This window comes from Gymnoscopelus braueri (assembly GCF_963280865.1).
Source record: "Gymnoscopelus braueri genome assembly, chromosome: 14".
Classification (NCBI taxonomy): Eukaryota; Metazoa; Chordata; class Actinopteri; order Myctophiformes; family Myctophidae; genus Gymnoscopelus; species Gymnoscopelus braueri.
The window spans coordinates 15894002-15916420 of NC_137619.1; the positions used below are offsets into that span (position 1 = coordinate 15894002).

The 22419-nt window shown below is 39.3% G+C and overlaps 2 protein-coding genes across 8 annotated transcripts; one reads left to right on the forward strand and one right to left on the reverse strand.

Moving 5' to 3' along the window:
* Positions 1 to 672: 672 nt before the first annotated feature.
* tial1 (TIA1 cytotoxic granule-associated RNA binding protein-like 1) lies at positions 673 to 10474 on the reverse strand. Of its 7 annotated transcripts, XM_080450229.1 has the most exons (12): positions 10283 to 10474; positions 9519 to 9615; positions 8574 to 8672; positions 8379 to 8433; positions 8196 to 8283; positions 6603 to 6678; positions 6200 to 6308; positions 5489 to 5584; positions 5295 to 5379; positions 4915 to 5038; positions 4663 to 4817; positions 673 to 4092 (listed from the first exon to the last, which is right to left on the reverse strand). In XM_080450229.1, exons 1-12 carry the CDS (start codon positions 10309 to 10311, stop codon positions 3969 to 3971), a joined length of 1137 nt encoding a protein of 378 aa, XP_080306355.1. In that variant the 5' UTR covers positions 10312 to 10474; the 3' UTR covers positions 673 to 3968. The 7 variants fall into 7 exon arrangements, with proteins under 7 accessions (XP_080306355.1, XP_080306356.1, XP_080306359.1 ...); XM_080450230.1 differs by lacking the exons at positions 8574 to 8672; positions 9519 to 9615; positions 10283 to 10474 and adding an exon at positions 7397 to 7466 and having other exon boundaries at positions 8379 to 8431; XM_080450233.1 differs by lacking the exons at positions 8196 to 8283; positions 8379 to 8433; positions 8574 to 8672; positions 9519 to 9615; positions 10283 to 10474 and adding exons at positions 7107 to 7174; positions 7397 to 7466.
* Positions 10475 to 12861: 2387 nt separating this feature from the next.
* Positions 12862 to 21950, forward strand: bag3 (BCL2 associated athanogene 3; the record flags this gene model as incomplete). The annotated part of the gene is made up of 4 exons (XM_080449173.1): positions 12862 to 13065; positions 17210 to 17545; positions 18338 to 18688; positions 19102 to 21950. 4 exons carry the CDS (start codon positions 12862 to 12864, stop codon positions 20221 to 20223), a joined length of 2013 nt encoding a protein of 670 aa, XP_080305299.1. The 3' UTR covers positions 20224 to 21950.
* Between the last annotated feature and the right edge of the window lie 469 nt (positions 21951 to 22419).

Below are 22419 nucleotides of genomic sequence, written 5' to 3' on the forward strand. Positions count from 1 at the left end.
CCCTACAGTAGGTAGGTCATTTAAATTGATTCATTGCATACTGGGAAACATGTATTAGCTAAAAGTCATTGAGCTCAAAGGTGTCACTTGAAATCTGCATTTTTAAAGAGCAGTGACAGTTGTAGATCAAACCTATAATTCATTTTCAATATCCTTTTGTTGGGATTATTAGGTTGTTGCGACTTAGATTACTTAAGAAAAGTAGATGATTGTTAAATATGTGCAATATATTCTTGTACTAGACAAGTACTTGCTGAACCTCACGTGACTAAATGATTGTCTTTGACTCGGTATACTGGTGAATTTAGCTTTGTCTGTTGATTGCTGAATGTTGACGAGCAGCTTTTGGAATAAGTTACAAACGCTATTTCTGTAGTACACTAGTTATTTAAAAAAAAAGTATTCCCCTCCTTGATGGTTTACTTAAATGTTTATTTTAAAATCAAGGGGGTTGAGTTTTTCTTGTTGTTGAAAATATAGACAGTGATGTGCTGTTTATTTTGTATACAGTTGAATATATCACTTCAACAGCAATTACATGTTCATTTAATAGGTGTACTGAAAATCCAGCTACAGCTAAATGTATGCTTGGTGTTATCAGACTAATATTGATGTGCAAGGCAGACAGCACAATTTATCAGATAATAATAATAAATGTACTTAACAAACAGGTTCAAGAGTTTCACGTGTTTTTATTAATTTACTTCTCCATTAAAATCAGTAATGGAATTCATCAATCACTGAATGCAACTTGTCAGTATTTCAATTCATGTGTTACCGTCATAAAATCAGCTTGCCATTACATTCAATATTTTACGCAACAAATATATTACATGTCATAACTCATAAGCGTGCAATTCAAACTCAAACATCACTTCCTGATACTCACTGTAATGGCACAAACTTAAAAATGGATATTACTCAGTGAAAAGGAATTTAGCTTTCTGATGGAGCCTCGGTAAGTAAAACAAATGTCGCAGGCTAGCGACATAGCAATTAAGGCTTCTTCATAAATTATATTGCTGAAGTTTAACCCATTAAGACCAGGAACACATCTGTGTAACCACTTAAACCATTATTTTATACTTTGGGTATTAAAAAATAGCAGATATACAAGCTCATAGATGAGCTTGTAGATCTGCTATTTTTGAAAAATCTTGAATATTTGTGCAAATCTTTGAATATAATGTTTTTTAAAGCGAACATTTGTAACTCAAATCTCTTCTTCTGGGGGGGGGGTCCCTGGAACAAAACATTTTGAGATGGGGGTCCGTGGCCAAATACATATTTTGGGGGTCCCTGACAAGAAAAAGTTTGAGCACCACCCGTATAGCAACAATAGTTTTTCAGAAAAATTAAGACATTTGACAGTTACAAATGTAACGCTTTAAAAATATATATATTAAAAGATTTGCACAAATTTTCAAGATTTTTCAAAAATAGCAGATCTACAAGCTCATAGCGTGGCACCGATGAGCTTGTATATATGCAATTTTTTTAATAGCCAAAGAAATCTAAAATGACAGAGGATTGATTGGGTTAATGACGGGAATTTGACATACGCCTGTTTACCTACAGTATGTACAGACTCACTTCAAAAGAGTTCATGAAGTTAGCTAGTGTTTATATTCATACATGTAGTCCAATGGTTCTCAACCTTTTCTGGATCAGGGCCCACATGAAAATCTCAACAGCTTTGGCGGGCCCACCCATATGACCACCATGTAAGTGTTAAGTGGTCAGATGGGTGCCGTGTGCATTTAACCCATTAAGACCTGAGGCGATTCTTTAAAAAAAATCGAAATCCTAAGTTTTATGAAAAAAATATATAAAATATGTTTTCACAATTTTTCAAAAATAGCAGATCTACAAGCTCGTAGCGCGGCACTCGGTGCCGTGCTATGAGCTTGTATATCTGCTATTTTTGAATAGCCAAGGAAATCTAAAGTGACACAGGTCTTAATGGGTTAAAGAACATGTTATGATCAATCAATCGATTGTGTTCCAGCTTGGATCAATGGAACTAACATAGTAAACTTTTAGGTTCTTACTGTATTTATTGGCATCACTATGAAAACATATTTTTCCAAGTAAAAAATAAGTTATAATAGAAGAAACATGTCATTTTGGCCCACTTGCAAAACCCTCACAGCCCACTAGTGGGCCCCGGCCCACAGGTTGAGGTTGAGAATCACTCATGTAGTCCACATGACCCTGTTTTTGTTTTTATTTCATTTTTTTTACAAGTGCCCCTTACACCCCCCCTCCCCCCCCCTAACTATGTTGGCTAATACAACACCAAAAATAGAGTGAAGCTAACAAATACTCTAATAGGCTGTACATCATGGCACACAAAATCAAAATGACATTTCTGGGGAAATGGTTATACCATTTAGTAGTGCTTTTTTAAATAGTCCAACTGAGATATAATGGAGTATATCTTTAAAAAGCTGTCATTCTGAATGCATTTGCACTGAATGACGAAGGTGTGTTCAAAACTGAGGAGCTGATTATATATTAATGAATATTTCAACTATCAATAGAAAAGAACCTTGAAACAATGCAAAATGGGCGACTAAAAAGACAAATAGTATCAAATATGACAGCAGATTATTTTATATGATATGGGGCTGGTTTCCTAAAATGTTTGTTTCTTCACAAAACACTCATCTGCAAAATATAAGCTTAATACCTTATATGAGAGGCATATAAAGAGGCATTAAAAGGCGTAGAGGAAATTTTAATGGAGGTCAGAACAAAGAACACCTTTTGTTTAAGAATATTCTAGGAAACCAGCCCCAGAAACAGCACTATATAATCAATTACCTTTCAAACGTTTTGGAGGGCTCAGCTATTTACAATATTTTCTTTGTACAATGAGCATGTGCTATAGTATTTTCTTTCCCATGAGACACTCAAGGTTATAAATTAGACTGAGCTAGGCTACATCGTTGTAAACTAAAATTCCTCAAAGGTTTGCTAAGAACATGCCAATCACTCTGATAGAAAATCCTGAAAATGCAGTATTTTTCATATATTTTTTGCTTTTATGGATGTATAGTTGAAATGTCCTTTGTACACAAATGTCTTCTAAGACATCTCTCCTTCCACAGCTTACACAAATACATAATATTGGAGAGGTAAACTACGACTCTACTGCTCCTGGGCCTGTATTCACTTTTAATTACCTAAAAGTACCTCAGAAATCTGAACATCTAGCTATGAAGCTAAGCTGGGAACAGTTTATGGTGAGTTGGCTCAGTGCAATAACCATGTAGTCACAGCATTGTTTCATGAGGCCATCATGCCCACCACCTCTTTCCATTTAACTTTTTATTGCATATTGCATGTGAAACAAAAAACAAGCACAAAATCAAATTTTGGGGGTTTGTTTTCCAAGGAATACAACCCACAATGGCTGGTCAAGTGTTCTGGTGTCTCAAATGACAATATTGTGACCAAAAGAGTGACAAATATATTGAATATAAAATTCAGGCAAAAACAAAGAAATTTCTCTCTGTACATTTCACCATCCATTAAACATGGATATTTGAAGGTGAATGTCTAGTGACATGTCGGTGTCGTGTCGTTTCTAGTAAACATGCTTTTAGCTCCACTAAAACATTTTTCATGTTATGGCTTCTGGGGCGATAGCAGTTTGTTGGTGTTTTAAATTTGTCAGAGGAACAACCACTCTTAAATGTTACACAAAATGTCGCCCTTTAAACCACTCCACCTTAGAAAGCTTTGTGAGTACAGCCTCACTAAAACTTTTGAGCATTATTTACATATACACTTTTATAAAGTGGACATTTTCTTTTGGTTAGCTGGGAGCATCTGGTAGCCGTATAGGCTTTGTGAATGTAGCCCCTAGTGTGCATTCATCACAGCACCTGCCCAGATGTAAACATGGCCATCCCCCCCCACCCCCACTGTAACGCAAATGTGAGACTGAAGTGAAGGCTAGCTCACTGTGTTTGGTAGCCAGCCATGCTGAAGTTAGCCAGGTTTGACATTACAGAGCCGGGAGGGGGCTGAGGCTGGGAGGGCGGGGACCCAAAACCTCCCACCCAGGCTGGTGACTGGGATTGCCTATAAGGGGGAAACAAAAGGAAAACATGATCAATATCCAGGTCAGAAAATGTGCCTTTTTAGTGAATTTGCCTATTGCCTTTAGGCTCAAGATAGTCATGCATTGTGCACTTTAGTTGCAAAGCCCACATTTAATACATTCCTGTGCACTATTACTTTGAATATTTTTTATAGAAATTCCCAAGCTTATTTGTGTTCTCGGTCTGGCCCGCGCAACCAGAATTGACATGACACAACGGACAAGGCATTTAACAATCAGCATCCTTTATCATAGCCCTTCCCCCGTTGCCCTGTGCCTTTTCATACACTATCACCACATATAGTCACAAGATGGAAGGAGGTAGGGGGTGCTGCCTGGCAGATTTGCACTCCACTGAGCACACACACTTCTATCTTAACCCTACTTTGGGCAAATTTCCAAAAAGATTAATTCCAGAAAAGAAAATGGCTCATATAAAATATGCAGGTAAAATTGCACAGAACGCGTTACTATATGTTGTGAGCTTGTAGATTGTCTATTTTCACTATTTGTCATACAAAGAAATATATAGGGCTAAGTGGTTAACTCACTCTACACCAAATCCTTGCTGGTTCCATGTCTGGCCATACACGCCATATGATGGGACTTGTTGCCACCCGTTGGTCATGTACTGCCCATACTGCTGCTGCTGCTGCTGGGGATTCCCATAGACCTGGTTCCACTGTCCCCACTGCCCATATTCCACCTGTCATGACACAAGAGCAAGAAAATAATAATAAAAAAATCATAATTACGTACCCAAATTTTAAATACCCCCCAAAATAAAATTACATTTTGCCTACCTGTTGTGGGTTTTTAGCCATATCAGGAGATTCCTTGCCCCAGTAGCACTTCACTATGTTCCCTTCAATGGCTGTGGTATTCACTGAGACGATGGCATGGGCAGCACTTTCATGGGAGGAGAACCTTTAAAAAGGGAAACCAAAGCTAAAACATTTCTGCCGGACAATGCAGGAGAACAACTGTGATTAAACAGTATATTTGTTAATACGCCTTATTGAGTGCAGATATTAGCATCAGTGTGGATGTGTTTTCCAGTGAAAGCCTCAGAACTAAGTGTAGTATTGATGGTTATGTTACTGTGGTTTATCATTGAGTCATGAGTTTGTGGTGACATCTAGGGACGAGATGCTGTAATGCATCTGACCTCTGACGACAATACCTGATGAAAGAATATCCTTTCTCTGGGAAAACTCTGATCTCCATAATCTGACCAAAAGGCGAGAAGGTCTGTCGCATTAGGTGCTCTGTAAGATTACATAAATACATATTTAAAAGTGTCATCTATCAGCACTTTGCATTTTTAGAGGAAAAAATGCATTAATTTAAATCACAGTGTACAAAATGTAACCATACCTGTCAATCCCAACTGGATTCCTCCACAATACACAGTGCAGTTCTGTGGGCTGGACTGGCTCACCACATCATCAAACCTCAGCTGCTTGGAGCCATCTGAAAAGAACACAGAGGTTTGAGAACCCATTTTGTTGTTCATTCATACAGGTTACAGTCATGTTGAACTTTGGTAGGAACACTCGGGTTGCCCATATATGGAGCTCTGTGTTAGGCATGGCCAAATATGTTGTCCAGGGCAGGCCAGTCTATGACGCCAGTAGTATGATATTGATGACAGGGTACTCCATATATGGCTAGTTGCGGGTTTATCAATATTCTTTGTATCAGTCTGTCTGTGTCCCCCTTATGCCCATCTATGGAGATCACTATATGTGTCCGTCTGTCTCCCTTTTACGCTCATATATGGAGATCCCTGATGTCATCAGGATATGCCCATATATGGGCATATCGGTTGGATCAGCGGTTCTGGACAACCAGATCTCCATATATGCCTATATGGTCATATCGGCGGTGCTGGACAATCGCCCTCCAACCGAGTCCACACCGGGCACGGTGCGCTCTCTGGTCATCGGCGACGCGCACACCGAGTTTGAAGTCGGTTGGTCGGACGGTTCTCGAGATCTACAGACAGACACACAGACGGACGGACACACAGACAAAAGGTGTTGTGCATTTAAAGTAGGATTAAGTCTTTTGACACTTTTTACTTACTGTCTTGAATGCTCTTTGGGGCAGGTGGTTTGCGGGTAGCCCAGTTTGTCCTAATTTGGCGTCCTCCAAGCCACTGTCCCCCCATGTGAACGATGGCATTCTCTGCATCCTGTGGATCCAAAATAAAGTCAGTTCCCCTTCAGAACCAATGGATTCAAAACGTTTGCTGAGATACCATGAAATTTCGGTATCTAATTAATTAATGTTTAGAATCTAATGTACAAGTGATTTAAAATCTATTTTAAGTCATCTTAACTAAAGAAACTTTAAATTTAAATTTTAAAAAATCACTTCAAACTATGAGTGAATGTGTCCTTTCAATTATTTTAAATGTATTGCTGGTAAGATAGTAAACAGAAAATAGAAATAACCTTCATTTTGTGTTCTTGCACTGGAGCCTTACCAGTTTGTTGTAGAAGGACACAAATCCATACCCCTTTGATTTTCCTGTCGTCATGTCCTTCACAACACGGGCATCCCTGGAGGGAAACGTAAAACGAATGTCAGCACACTTTCTATTTTGGAGGCTTCCAACTAATAAAAAGGAACCACGCAAACACACTGAACTGTGAATCCTCTACATTGACCTATATTCGATGTACATTAACTATCTTCACCGTTACTTCACTGACTGGTAAGACTAACATCAAAGCAACACTTGAAAAACAAATACAAACATGCAGCCTACACTGTTGGTTTACATGTTTTCAGATGTCTTAATGTCCCTCACCACTAGAGCACCACTTCTTGTTCAATCTTCACACTAGTAGGCTACAGATTTTAAATTCACAAAAGGAACTTTATATGGATTACCATGCATTCCTAAAAATCTGCTGTTGGTGCTCGTCCTACAAATGGAAATATATGAAAAAATATCAAAGAGAAAAAAAGGAATTAAACGGCATACATGGCCTGTTAACAGATTTCTTTATTTTTCCTGGTCAATTCTTTACCACCAATATGGAGTTTGGGGAGCTGCAAATTTTGAGAAATTGACATTTTCAGAATTTTTGGAGAGGAGCATTACACTACAAACAATACTATGCAGATCAAAATGAGACAAATTATAACAAAGATTTAGAGGAGAACATTGAGTATTGGAGGTTGTTAATCTATGCTAGGTCATGTTAATAACATAGAATCTACAATGAATACATTTGGAAAGTAGTAGAATAAATAGAGGAGAAAAAAAACTACATCCGAGTCTCCAGAGTGCACAGTTCCTTGCTGTTAGCCTTCAAGCTCCTGTCCAATCCTATGAGCATTTCTGTAAAATAACCAAAGTGCTATTACTTCACTGAAACCCACAACTACAGAGAAGTTGAAAGCTATTCAGGTTCATACACAGAACTTAATATTAGAGTTGACATTCAATGCAACTTACTTACCATAACCATATATAGCAGAATGGAAGAGTAGGCAAAAAACGTAACTTTTTATGATGATGACAGCATGATACTGAATCAATCAGTATGCAGGTAACATAGATGATCAACTTACAGATTGAGTCACCTGTGTTATCTATATATCTGTCTTTTCTTTGTCTTCATCTGATGAAGGCCGACTCGGCCAAAGCCTCATGTTAGAGAATATATTTTGAAATTGAGTGAGCTTATTATTCTACATTAAAATGCCTCACCTAACATGCAGGACTTTTTTTTCTCTAAATCAAATCAGACCAAGTCACTCCTTAATGCATATTTTACATTATTTAGCAGAAACACTGTAATATACACTGATGCATACCTGTTATTACTCTTCTTATCAGGGTAAAGCCTGATTATAAAAGTGTGCATACAAACATAGTCAATAGATTCTTATTTTGATTTGAGAACACCAAATAACAAACCATGTAAACATCTGAAAGGTCAGGAAAGGCGAATAAACAGATGTCTTAACCACTGCCAAAGCACAATTGTGAAATAAACCATAAACCCTACTAAAATAATTGTACTATACACAAGAACAAATAACCTGTATATGTAGAAAAACTTACGAGATTTTCCCAAAAGGTGCAAATGCAGCCTTGACGTCCTCTGTGGAAATCTCAGGGCTCAAATCACCCACAAAAACATGGAAGTGATCTGAAAAAACAACATAGAAGGTGCAAAAGACATCTACAAGTCTGAGGGGAGTGACTATAACTGTAAACAAGAGAATACACTGGTAAACAACTTACTGGATGTGTCTTTCTTCTGGCTACTTGGAGTGGTTGCCCAGTTTACTTTGACCTCCTGAAGGTAAAGGAGATCGCACACAGTAGATAAATATGGAGGTGAGGACATTCTATGTCTAGATAAGGAGAACAAAGCATCACAACAGTAGTTGAATAGAGAACATAAATTCTCTATTCATATTGAATAGTTTAGCCTACCTTTCCTAATATCTTCCTCCCATTCATGGCTGCGAGGGCTGCTGCAGCATCTCTGTGTTCAAAAAACTCCACAAAGCAATATGGGTCATTGCTTGTATGCTGCGAAATGAAAGAAAGGAGGAAAGAGAATCCAGACAGGACAGTTCACCCTCTTGATACTTTATTTGCGATAGCCTCCTGGCTTTCCTCAGTAACAGACAGTACGAATCAGTGTTAAAGAACTAAAAATAGCGTTGTGAGCTTGTAGATCTGCTATGAAGACAGCTAGCCATACGTTTGGTAGTTCATCTTCATTCCCTCAAGCTTTTTTAATTGCTTTTTAATAGCTTTGATTATATGCATATAAAACAGAGTTTCCCTCGCAAAAACGTAAACTAAGCATGGCCTTCCAAGTCTAAAAGAGAGACTTGTTTTTGAGGACAATGAAATCATGGACTAAACAGAGACTCTCATATAATTAGCTATATCAAGGGAGGTAGGGTTACTGGCATGGCCTACTGATTACGCTTCTAACAAAGAGGGCGCACACACTAGGGAATAGTCATTATGTCATGAAATACAGAATCATTAGAAGTCTTGTAACTATATTATATTCCACAACCATTTCTGTCGTCGTGGAAATTCATCTGTCTCTGTGATCTACGCCATGTCACTGGCCCAGGTTGTAATAAAATGGTTATAACTTGCACATGGTTAATTTTAGGCATGGGCTTTGTGTGGTTTAAATTAATTCATTTTAGTTACTTTATGGCGCAATCTTTGGGTAATATTATGGAAAACCACTACACAGTCTGAAAAAAATCCATTCTGAACACAAATTCTACATCTAACCCAAGAGTCATTGCTGCTCAAAATTATGTCAAATTTGAAACTTAGCTTTAGCCTTTGTTTGTTGTGATGGGACACTTCACCATGTAGAAAATAGCCATAGTAGCCACTACTTACCTCAGTGATCATTTTACAACTTTTGCAAGGTCCTATCTGGGTGAACAGTTGCAGAATCAGGATCTCCGTCACATCTCTGGAGAGGTTGCCCACATACCTGGAGAACATTGGGACAGTTCAAAACACAAAGCAGTCACCCTCCACAGCTGAACACTACCAAGCTAATGATATTACATCGATCATTTGCACGGTGTTAGATGATATACTCGTCTAATAATGTTACAACGTTACAACATATGGTTCGGCCTTAAAATATTAATAGAACATGATTTGTAAACAAAATATAAATATATAGAATTGACAAATAACATGAATGCAAAATACATTTTAAAAAATCTACAATATGATTGAAATACCTGATTATCCATGACAAGTTTACTGATAATAATTAGCCTACATAGTTGACATATCAGATTTTACTAGGTGTCAAATCCATAGAGCAACCAAGCAAACGGGGAATAGAAAAAAATAAACCAAACAAAAGTTATCAGGGAATGTGTCATAATGGGTGTGAGTGACATTATGTGACCAGGTCAATCAGAACATCCTTCACCACGTTAACCATACGTGGCCGAATATGAGCAACACGACATGTCAACGTTACAGACAGTTTTCAGTTAGCGTTAACGTTTACCTGTAATAAGGTTCTATAAAGTAGATGGTACTACACCATCTCTGATCACTATCTAACATTAGCTAGCGGCTAACCGCTACCAGTTATAGCTAACGTTAGCCGAGACTGGGCTGCCATTTAGTTGACTTACAATGTTTTCGGGTGGCTGTCGTCGTCCATGGTCAGTGTTGAAACGCTGTAGCACTCTTTAGTTACTAAGTAGTTTACCTAAAGGTTATGAACCTACTACTGGGGGGGGGAGAGAAACCAACTAGCTAACTAGCTTAGTAGCTAGCTAACCGGGGGCGGTAGGGCAATGGCATACGTAATCTCGCGTGGCCCCGCTGCCCGATCGTATATTAATAAACGAAGGTTTGTGCTGGCTAACGCGAGATTATGGACATATGCACTATAGCCAATGTTGCCATGTGGGCTTATTATAAGCGATTTTGGGCTTCTTTTTCTTTAAAGTTGCTTGAAAAAATGGTGGTTGCGGGTTGCAGTTTTGGGGGGTTATTATAATTAATGTTCAAATAGCCAATGGTTTAAAGTGCTCATGGGTGGCCGTGGCCTTATAGTTGTTTCTTTTGGGCTTGTTTTCCTAGACCTAGTTGCTTATTTCTCTCCCAAAATATGGCAACACTGACTGTAGCCCTAAAGTAGCCAGATGTGTACGTCGTCGTACGACGGTGACGTGCGCCGAAAATAGCCGATCTACACGCTCAAAACGCGTTGCGTTGTGAGCTTGTAGATCAGCTATTTTCGGCAAATAGGCATGCGACATGTGTAGGGGACTATAGGGAGCGTGCGTGCCGGCGTGCACAACAACAACAACAACAACAACAACAACAACAACAGTGTGATGTAACATGACACATGTTTGTGAATGATCCAACTGTAACATTAACGACAATAACAGCTGCTCTGAGGTAGAAAGCGAACCAATTGACTTTTTTTTGGCCGATGGGTTCCCAGATTGATAAATATTAAATCGAAGAATGACCACATTCACATGTATTTTGTCAATCACGTGAAATTAATTAATATGAGCCTTAAGCGATATGCTGCACTAAAATATATACCGATCAACGTTGTAATAAAGGCATTGTTATTCGTGCTGAATAATTTAAGTAGGCCTATTAGACTACTGGCATTATAATCACTACTACTGATTATAATGTATAATATAAAATTAATGTTATAAACAAATATATTTGTTTTGTTTTGTTTTGTTGTGTAGGCCTATTTATTCAGCATGCATGACAGAGGGTAATAATACTCTTCTCTTTGGTGTACATACTCATACTGTCATATGATCATATCATAGGGTCATTGGACAGTCACAGTGGCCTGAAACCAGGATGTTTCCAGAAGCTGATAAGCTGTCTGTGGGAATTGAGGTGTCAAAGTGAGGTTACCACACCAGTTACCACAATAATGAAGTGGGATTTTGAAGTCTTTTTTATGTTCTTTACAACTCAAATATAGAAAGAGCACACCATGTGTGAAAGAAAAAGCTATATGATCTGGAACCTTACAGGCAGTCTACTATTTTATTATGTATATTCTAATATGAATCTGTTGTGTTATACGTCTGGAAGACTTTATGAATGGACAAGAGCATGCGAAAAAATGTCAAACATGGGCTCAGCTTCAGACCCACACAATAAAACTAAAAAACAAAGAATAAACAACCAACAAAACAATTGGCAGAGCTATTTACATTCATTAAGTCTCATTGAGTTCTAAAGAGTCGGGTGAAGATTATGATAATGAGGATGCCTTCTGTTTTTATTTTATTTTGATTGATTGAATACTTTATTAACAGTTTGCAAAATAGTACAGAGGTACAATTATACAATAATGCTAAAACACAAACAGTCCTAAGGGGGTTTTGTTTCCATTGTAGTCCTGCAATTAATCGAAGTGATAGTGGATTAATCACCCCCCCCCCCTCCTGCAAATGATCCTGATACAATGATGTTACTGTATCGACTTAAAGAATGTGACAGTATCCACCTTGTTGGTATGGCATTCATCCACCACCACGGGGAAGAAGGGCTTTCCCAAACATGGCAATCATTTTAACATACACACAGTAGCCCACCCACTAGAGACGACTGGAACTTCATCAGTCTTCTCGACAACTGGTAAGAGACGTCATGCATTAAATGCATTGTTATGATCGTAGTCGCATTCATGAAAAACGGATTAATGATAAGTCTTCTAGACTGGAACACACGCCACTAGTCTGCCGACTTCGGTAACCGGAAATCTCGCCCCAAAACACGCTCACCCCCATTATTATTTTTTTCACGGACCGCTCGCCCCAGCGCCAGCGGTTCTTGTATTCTTGTATTTATTTTATACTGAGGATAAGTTAGGAATACGTTAAGAATTAGGCATAGTTTTACTGAGGTTAAGTTTAGGCATAGTTTACTGAGGTTAAGTTTAGGAATAAGGCTAGGTTTAGGCATAGTATAGTTTTACTGGGGTTACGTTTAGTAATAAGGTTAGGTTTTGGCATCGTTTTACTGAGGTTACGTTACGGAATACCTGGTGTCAACCGTTCCGAGGTCGCCGGACTTGCCCCGGGGCGACTGTGTTTCGGGGCGGTATTCCCGACTTCAACATCGATCGCGCTATTTCGAGAAACGTCCAGGCTCCAGTCCAGCCCCCTTCTCCCACGTCACTTGGAAGACTCTTTAAAGCGTCCGTGTCCTTTATAAAATGTCTCAGTATTCACCAGCCATCATGAACATCATGAGGACACAGTCGCCGATGGTAGCAATGGCACATAACAATAATCACCACGACCCTCTCCCCCTCGGCTGGGAAGTAAAGATTGACCCCCAGACAGGATGGCCGTTCTTTGTGGATCATAATAATCACACGACAACCTGGAACGACCCGAGACGAGATGATGTCAGAAAGGTAAGAGAGAGTATAAAGTTCTGCATGTTAACTAACTCCATGTCCTAAAATATTCTTCACATCTATTTACATCTTTATTTCGTTGATGTCACAGTTTATTTATTTATTTTCTGATTGGCAAACGTAGGTTACTAAAGCATAGATTAGGCTATAACTGCGTTGTTTTGTTGTATTATTTTAATCATCATGTCTATGTTGCATGTTGTGTCATAGGGCCGTGTCTCGATCGCCTCCCCCTCTTAATATAACGGCTGATTGACCGTTATATTCTTGTGTTATGATCTAAGCGTGTGATTGCTCGATGACGCACATTGCAGTATGTTGTCAGGCTACCTATATGAGGTTTTAACAGTGTGATAACCTTTTATTTTTACGTTTGGCTAAACACCCCGCCGTCTAAATGTCCACATTCCCAGTTGCAAAAACTTTTTCCTTACAAGGATTTGAGGTGCGTCCGTTAACAGTTCGCCTACTGCAGTGGTTCTCAACCTACGGGTCGGGACCCCCAGGGGGTCGGGTCCCCACATGCTTTTGAGGGGGGTCCCCAGATGACAGTAAAGTGACAATTTAAGGACTTTTAAGACCTTTCTAATACCTAAAAAAAGAAAGAAAGAAAAGAAAAAGACCATTACTGCATCAAAAGTAATCAACAAAATATAGGCCTACTATAAAAACTGGTCAAACATTGGCCAAATTGCCAAATAATACAAGAAAGAGGCAAACATTTAGAAAATAGCTGATCTACAAGCTCACAACACGCACTGCGAGGCGCATGCTCTTGTAGATCAGCTCTACAAGCTCACAATATCTGTGGCACTGAGTCAAAGTTTGGGGTCACAGCCTGAAAAGGTTGAGAACCACTAGCCTATACTGAGTATAGAGGCGCTGCTGGCCTGCCTGCAAAATGACAGTCAAGTCAACATGGATTTTGTTTGGTTTTCCTCTGTAAAAACACGGTCAGTGAACTGTGATGTTGAGAGATTGTGGTATAGCTTTCATTTCATGGTCGACCAGTTGCCATCTGCGTTTGAGAGATCGACACTTGCTGTTGTCCAAAGTTAGTGCCTCGAAGAATCTGCTGGAAAGACACAGCTGTCAGGAGATAAAATTGGTGCAATGCTGCTGGCAGTGAACAGTGTCCCTTGCTGAAATGGCAGAGGGCAAAGGGTCGTTCCGAACTATTTCATAATTCTGTTCTCTCTGAAAAAAAAACAATTGAATTTTATCGCAGTGGTGTGTAGGTTTCTTTTTCATTTTTCTTTTCATTTTTTCTTTTTTTAGAATGGAAAGCCACACATATTTAGTAATTCGAAAGTTTTATGAGATTTAGCAACGTGATTGGATCGGGTATTAAGACCAAAAAGAAAGTTCAGATATGTGTAATCAAACCAATTTACAAAGTCAACATTCACAGCAATCATACACACTAACAAGAAGAATGACAAGCCTAACTTGGGAATGGGACAGCATCAAATCAATACCAAAAGGCCTATGTGGGAGTTGTTTTGCAGCTTATGTGTCACAATATGTCTGTTATAAAACATTACAAGGAATGCTGGACATCCCCATTACCTGTATTAATGAATTAATCAAAAATAATCCCATTTTATAAAGCTGAGGGAATCATCTTATCCAACTCAGTTTAGTACCTACAGTACACCCAGAAAAAATACAGTTGCTGAGCAATGCAAATACAAGCATTGTAACCAACGTATGATCACTTCAAAAAGCTCAGCAAACTCTTCGCTTATTCAACTGCAATGTCGGTTCAAATTGTTATTCATTGAAACTGAAACAAATACGTATTGAATTTTAATGCGGGTTCTGAAATACCAGCTGAAGGCTGTAAAAAATCATCATCAAGAGGAAGTCAACATTGGAGGACAATTAAGCAGTTGTTCAGCCCCCCCCCACTGACAGCTATACTGTATGTTTGTTAACCACAGGAACCCTGTGTCCCTATTTTGGGAATGTTATTATAGCTGTACATTTGCCAAAAATAGGGTGAAAAATCTGTGAAAATAGGCAAACATTCAGTGAAAAAAAGCAGATCTACAATCTCACAAGGCGTTGCAAAGCAAAGTGTTGTGAGCTTCTATAGATGCTATTTTTACTATTTGAAAACAGTATGCAGTTGACATAGTATAGGTTTAAAGTGGTTAAAGGTAGGGTAAGTGATTTTCTTTGGTTAAAATAAGTGTTAAATATCTCTATATTCCGATAGTACTCATTGCTATAGAGTGTTTGTTCAGTAAAAGGAGTCTCCTTGTTTCTCCAGCTCTTTATAAAACAGAAAATGCATTTTCGTTTCAGTTTCAGTTTAATTTCCAATTTTATCCAATCAGGATAGAGAACTCAATCAGGATACAGATTAAACAAGTGAAAAATTGGAAGTGATGACACTAAGAAATGAGCGGGCAAAATTGGAACTGGAACACTATAAAAATGAAGCTTAAAAATGGGTACTTTCTCCTGATTGGCTGAGATTTTGACACCTACCGGAAAATGTATTTTCTGTTTATTAAAGAGCTGGAGAGACACTGAACAAACACTCTATAGCAATGATTACTATCAGAATATAGTGCTTTAATCTTTTAACAAAATACTTTTTGTTTTAACCCAAAAATATCACTTACCCTACCTTTAATTGGACATTATTCACCTTACCGCACATAATTGCATGTAAAGGCCCATTGTCTAGACAGCTGCCTTAACAACAACAGCAGGGCATATTATCAGCAAAATACTTGATCTAGACTCTGGATCATGTAGTTTGCTGATAATATGCCCTGCTGTTGCCAAGGCAGCTGTCCAGGTCCGTAAGCTCATGTTGTAGTCAAGCTTGCCTGCCTACTCCACTTTTTGACAGCTGCGCAGAGAACATTTTTGTTATTTTAATGAGAATCACATTGTAGAAGAAGGTGCTCATCAAGGTGCCAGAACGAATGTCAGCATTACTGTGGTGTCTTACTTATATCCAGGGGACATATTTTTTATGTATTGTCATTTTAAAGTTTCAAGAAAATGTTAAAGTTATACAGTACAGTGAAATATTTACTATATATAAAATGAATCCTTGTACCCCCACAGTATGTGGCATGCATGCTGCACTATCAATAGACCTGTTGCTTTTACTCTTCTTGGCTGCCATAGACAGCCCTTAACATACACATTATCTATGTCATTTTCCTCTTTAAATGGTCAGGGAAGTGATACTTTTGCCATCCCTTATAAAAATGTCACATTATCTATAGCCCTATACGTAAACTATCTCTGTGCAGTGAAGACCTTCTCAGTCACATTTAGTCTTTAAAGGTAGGGTAAGTGATTTACCTTTGTTAAATTAAGTGTTAAATAGCTCTATATTCTGATAGTACTCATAGCTATAGAGTGTTTGTTCAGTAAAAGGAGTCTCCGAGGTCTCTCCAGCTCTTTATTAAACAGAAAATGCATTTTCAGTGCTCTCTCCTGATTGGCTTAAACTTTGTCACCTACCTGAAAATGTACTATATTCTGTTTACTAAAGAGCTGGAGAGACCCCTGTGACCGAACAAACGGTCCGTAGCAATGATTACTATCAGAATTTAGTACTTTAACCTTTTTAACAAAAAAAAATAACAATAATATCACCCTTACCCTACCTTTAACTTTACTTGTAAAGTTTGATAGCTTACTGTACGGTATTGAATGGAATGATGATTCATTTTGTATTATTGTATTATATCTATATATTTTCAATTGGCAGTACCTTATGCAAAATGTGAATCCTGATAAGTATTACTATTTAAATGTTATATGCAAGAAGTGTGTATTCAGTCAGTAAGTTGCTGAAGTACTTTATTATCAATTTTGGCATCATCCTGGTAAATAATCATTTGTAAATGACATACAAACATAGATACATACATATTTAAACAGTATAGACATTTTAAATGGGAATACATCTAAAAGGTCTGCACTTTACAGTATTAGGATAACTTTTCAAATATAATAACTATAGTAGTTACAGTATGTAGCCCAATTGGTTAAATTCCATTTCTGTCCAGACAAGTAATGATATAATGGCTTTATAGAGTTCATTATCATTAGCTTTATTATCTTAATGTTGATAATAATATCTTCAATTATTTCCCTAATCTTCCAGGTTAGCCCAGTGCCTCCCAACGGACCCAGCACAACACCTGAACCAAGCCCTCAGGAGGCACAGAAGACCTTTGTAAGGGAGATGAAACATCCCGTTCTTCGCCAGGGGTACGTCCCGATCCCAGTCTTCCACGACGGTGCAGAGCTCCGACAGCAGCAGTACCCATGTCATTCCTACATCCAGCCGGCTACTTTACAGAATATTCGATCAGACGGACGGGCCCCCTCCCCCACAATAGGTCCCAACCTCAGGCCTAGATCTCCGTTACAAAGTCCCCCAGAAAGCGGTCCCTCTGAGCTTGGCATGCCCTGCTCACCTGTTTCGCCAACAGCTGAGGTGAGATTCATGTAAATGCTTGTTTTGGTATTGTTTTTGTGCCAGCGTTTGCTTTTATTCAGACAGGACAGTGTATAGACACAGGAAGCTAAAGACAGAGAATGGGGTAAGATTAGAATCCTTGCTATCAGGGGCGTCATTTGGGGTCTCAGAGTGTGGCAATTGTCACCCATTAGTGTTCCCATTTAACCTCAAATTCAGTTATATTATGCATATTTTCTCCAACATTTTCTTGCTGAGTGCATCTCAATGTACATGTAGACTACATGTAGACTACATGTGACATGTAGTCTACATGTCACATGTAGACTACATGTGACATGTAGACTACATGTGACATGCAACACACATGTTATAGATAGGCGTTTTCTAGTCTGCAACCATATATTCATTAACCACTTTCAACCTGGTGGCCCTTCTTTGGGCATGTCATTACTATTTTGCTACACACACACACACACACACACACACACACACACACACACACACACACACACACACACACACACACACACACACACACACACACACACACACACACAAACACAGATATGACTTGGTCTAACTTTTATTTAATGTTATTCGTATTGTACACATGCTATTTGTACTTATTTGCTCTTTTTCTTTTATTGCTTTTGACAATTTTGATCTTCTTATTGTATTTTTGCATGTGTCCACACTGTGTGGAGGAGGCTCTGAGTACAAGAACTTTACTCCCCACAATGTTGACACAGCTGTACTGTCAGCGCATGCGATGATAAAAAACCTTGAAACTTGTCTTGTATCATTCAGGCTCACAGTGCTCCTCTGTACCAGCCTCCACGACCCAGCAGCAACAGCCTTCAGGCGGGCTACATCCCCATCCGAGTGATCCATGAAGGCGGAGGAGGCCAAGCACAGCCACAGGCTCAAATAAACCCCGGCGTCTACTCTCAGCGCGTCCCTTACGCCGAGCATCAGCCATCCTTCCATCGCTATCAGCCAGATGACTGGGCCGGTCATTACGGGGCTATGCAGCATCCCAGAGAGAGGGCCTCTCCCATTCTACTGTCCCAGCATCGTGATGCTGCTCCCATACACCTCCCACCCCATATGAGGAGCCAATCTCCTGTCATAGCACAGGTCATGGGAGAGAGGCCGCAGGTAACGTCGCTCACAAGATCGATACATACAGTTCCTGGACTTGACGATGATTGGTGATCATTTTTAATTAAGTGTTCTTGATTAGTGGTACCCATATGGTCAGAGATCGTTAAGTCAAGTCAAGTCACACTTTATTTATATTGCACATTTCGCACACAGGGAAGTTCATCGTTATTCACATAAAATAAACAAAGATAAATATAATGGCTGTGGGAATACATACAATTATACACATATACGTATATTTAAAGAAAAGAAGACACCCATATTCTTTCATTTCATTCATACAATGACAGCAATGATGCTGGTCAACAGTGAGAAAATGAACATTTCAAGCCTCTTAAAAACAAGTTGAGCACACTTTACAGAGAATGAGGGAAGGTGTTGATGACAATTTACTTTGATTTTCACAGGCTCAGCAACATGTCCTCACAAGAGATGTACCCCTGAAAGTGGAACAAGAACAACCAGGCAGTCTACAAAGACCTGAGAATCCCCAATTCCCCCAGTCTGTTCACACAGAAGCTACCTGTCAGTGGCCACAGGAGCCGCATCTTCAACAGTTCCAGCAACTGCCATCGCAACACGCACAACAGTTCCAACAACCACTGCCACAGCAATCTCAGCAGTTCCCACAGCCACAACCACCGCCTCAGCAAGCGCAACAATCACCATCACAGGAGATGCAACAGCCACTGCAGTTCCCACAGGAACAACAGTTCCAGCAGCCACCACAGTCCCCACTGCAACAGTTCCAACAGCCATCACAGTTTTCACAGGAACAACAGTTTCAACAGCCACCACAGTCCCCAATGCAACAGTTTCAACATCCACCACAGTCCCCACTACAACAGTTCCAACAGCCGCCACAGTCCCCACTACAACAGTTCCAACAGCCGCCCCAGTCCCCACTGCAACACTTCCAACAGCCGCCCCAGTCCCCACTGCAACAGTTCCAACAGCCACCACAGTTCCCACAGCAACAACACTTCCAACAGCCCCAGCAACCTGAAAAATCACATCAACAACAAGAGTTCCAGCAATCACAGGAGCCACACCAAACAGCGAATATCACAGTCCAAATACCTCCTAAAACAGAGACCCAGGACTCAGCAACTGTTCCTCCAGAGGTCCCATCTGGTAAGGTCGAGGGTGAACCGGCAGCTCAGTTGCCAGCTCACCCAGGATTGGCAAAAGTACAGAAGATTTGTGAAAGAGTTGCCAAACTGGAGCAGGAGGTGAAATGTTTCAGTGGGAAAAAGAATGATAAGAAATACTTACTACTGGAGGAACTGTTGACGAAAGAGCTTTTAATCCTGGACTCTATAGACCCAGAGGGGCGTGTGGATGTGCGGCAGGGGAGGCGTGACGGAGTCCGTCGTGTGCAGACCATACTGGAGACCCTGGAGCAACTGGATGAGCAGCTGCCTGAGCCTCCCTGCGAGATGTCAGGGGAGGGTGACACCTTACCAGAGAAGGGGGATCCCAGTATGATCACCAAGGGAAATGTTGAGGTGGCAAGAGAGATATCATAAGGGATAGAGTACCTATTGTATAGCTGAAGTCTGAAGCCATCTCTCTTACTCCTCTCTATTGGCTATTGTTGAACTTTCGGTTGCATGTGTTGATTAATTAACAGTATTGGTATTTCCTGGCATTCACCACTAAGTGTTAGTATTTCCGTTCAGTCATGTTTTTCAAGCCAATGTTGCTGCCTTCTTTGTAGTGCCAATGTCTTCATAACATGACAACTGTCATGATCACGGTGCTGGCAACGAATTTGACTAAATATGGAAATTCAATATGAGGCCTTTATTGATAAATAGAAGAATTCATTATGTTTATGTGTAGTTGCCTTTTACTTGATGATATGATGTGTGAAGCCTTTTTATATTCACTCAGAAGAACGCCATCTAGTACCAGAGGACTTTGGTTTGTGTTTAAAAGCAATTGCACAAACTGTAAGACTCAGTCAGCAGAAAGCCATTTGTTCCTTCTAGTCACATAGCTGCTTTGTCACAGAACACAGTGAAGCTGTTTGTTAGATGCTGCTTTTTGGTGCATTACCTATTTTGCTATCTTTGCACTTTTGCCACCATTTTTGAAATGCAACATGCTTAAAGGTGTCATGACATTCATTTTCACTTTTTTTATTTTCAATGTTTTATTTGGGGTTTTATGACCTCAATTACACCCAAAAAACCTGAACTTAGAACATTCAGTGGATTTTCTGTGGTCTGGGGTTTTCTGAATAATTAGGCTGAAAAGTAATCTGAGCTTGGCCCTTCGACAGTGAGGTCACAGTCGATTAATCCCGCCCACTCTCCTCCTCGCCCCTCCCCTCCCCTATCCTTTCCTTTGGGGGGGGGCGGAGCAGAGGCGATGATTGACAGGCAAAATCCCTCACCAGCGACACCCGCAGGCAAAGATTTCTTTTTTCATTGCAGTTGAAAAGGCTTTAGAAATGTGAGAGAAAAACACCTGCCATGGATCACTGGAATGGAATTTTCACTTAAAACTTTTTGTACACTTTTGAAGGACCAGGACAAAGACTTTGAATGTGGTGTAAAAGTGAATGTCATTAAACCTTTAACAGCATTTGCATTTCATTTGGAATATTTCAGATACACAAGTTTTGGTTGGTGTATTGTTTGTGTGTTTATATGTGTAATGGTTTACTTGTTGTTACTTCAACACAATATATCAATATATTTTAATCAAAACAATTTAAAGTTATGATTTGTGATTTTTGGTACATTTATTAATGTATAATGACAGAAATGGATGTGAGCTGTATATCTTACTTGAGATGTAAGACAATCAGCACTTGCTGCTAATTATGAATTACAGTTTAAGAGTGTTTATATAGCTGCCAAAGCCACAATTTGTAAAAGAACCTACAGCAAAATGGCATTTCTCAAGCAAACGGTGAAGAATTCTCAATTTCAGGGAAAGACATCTGGGTGGAATGACCCTTATTCTTCATGTATAAACAGCATAAAAATGTATACTTACACTCTACTCTGATTGTTTGTATGCACTGATATTATGGGGTGTTGTTATAATAAGCCAAACTGTAAGTTGTACCTCTCCTACAAAGACTTTCTCGGTATCTATTTTAACTTAAAAACAACAACAGATTTACAAATTATGGCTTATGGCTTAGTGTTTGTCACAGCTTATGAGTTCTGTAGCAGGCGGGTGGAGTGTTGAAGCCAAGTCACATTGGTACGGTTGCAAATAAAAATATATTTGACATTGATTTTGAACAATGTTTGGGTTGTCATTCTTGCCACGAGTGGTATATTGAGCAAATGTTGGCACGTGAGTTTTACAAAACCCACAGTAGCACATAAAGATAGATTAGATAGTAGGCCAATAAAATCCAAGTCTATTTTTTACTTTGGCTTTTGTACAGCAGATAGAATTGTTCGTGTCTTGGGTGTGTGGGGCCATAATACTGAATCAATGTAACTGAATTGATTTGAATTGACCAATTCATTTATATCAGTTTACATATTTTTCACTGCTTAACTACTCTGCCTGAAGTTTCCACTTAAGTAGTCTCAAAGGTAAGAAGAATAACAACTGTCTCTGTGTTGGGGACCTGGTGGTTCTCAACCTTTTTTTCCTCAGGGGCCCCTGACTAGTCATGAATACAAATCTTTGCTATTAATTCACCATGTACATACGGTAGGTGAGATCATACACTGTGAGGCACGGAAATACTA

Excerpts from the sequence above, each read along its gene's own strand:
- tial1 (XM_080450229.1), bottom strand. The coding sequence starts at position 10,311 with ATGGACGACGACAGCCACCCGAAAACATT. Across the intron at positions 5,380-5,488 it reads AATCCAGTTGGGATTGACAG|AGCACCTAATGCGACAGACC; the intron begins GTATGGTTACAT and ends GTAATCTTACAG. Across the intron at positions 4,818-4,914 it reads TGGCTAAAAACCCACAACAG|GTGGAATATGGGCAGTGGGG; the intron begins GTAGGCAAAATG and ends GTGTCATGACAG.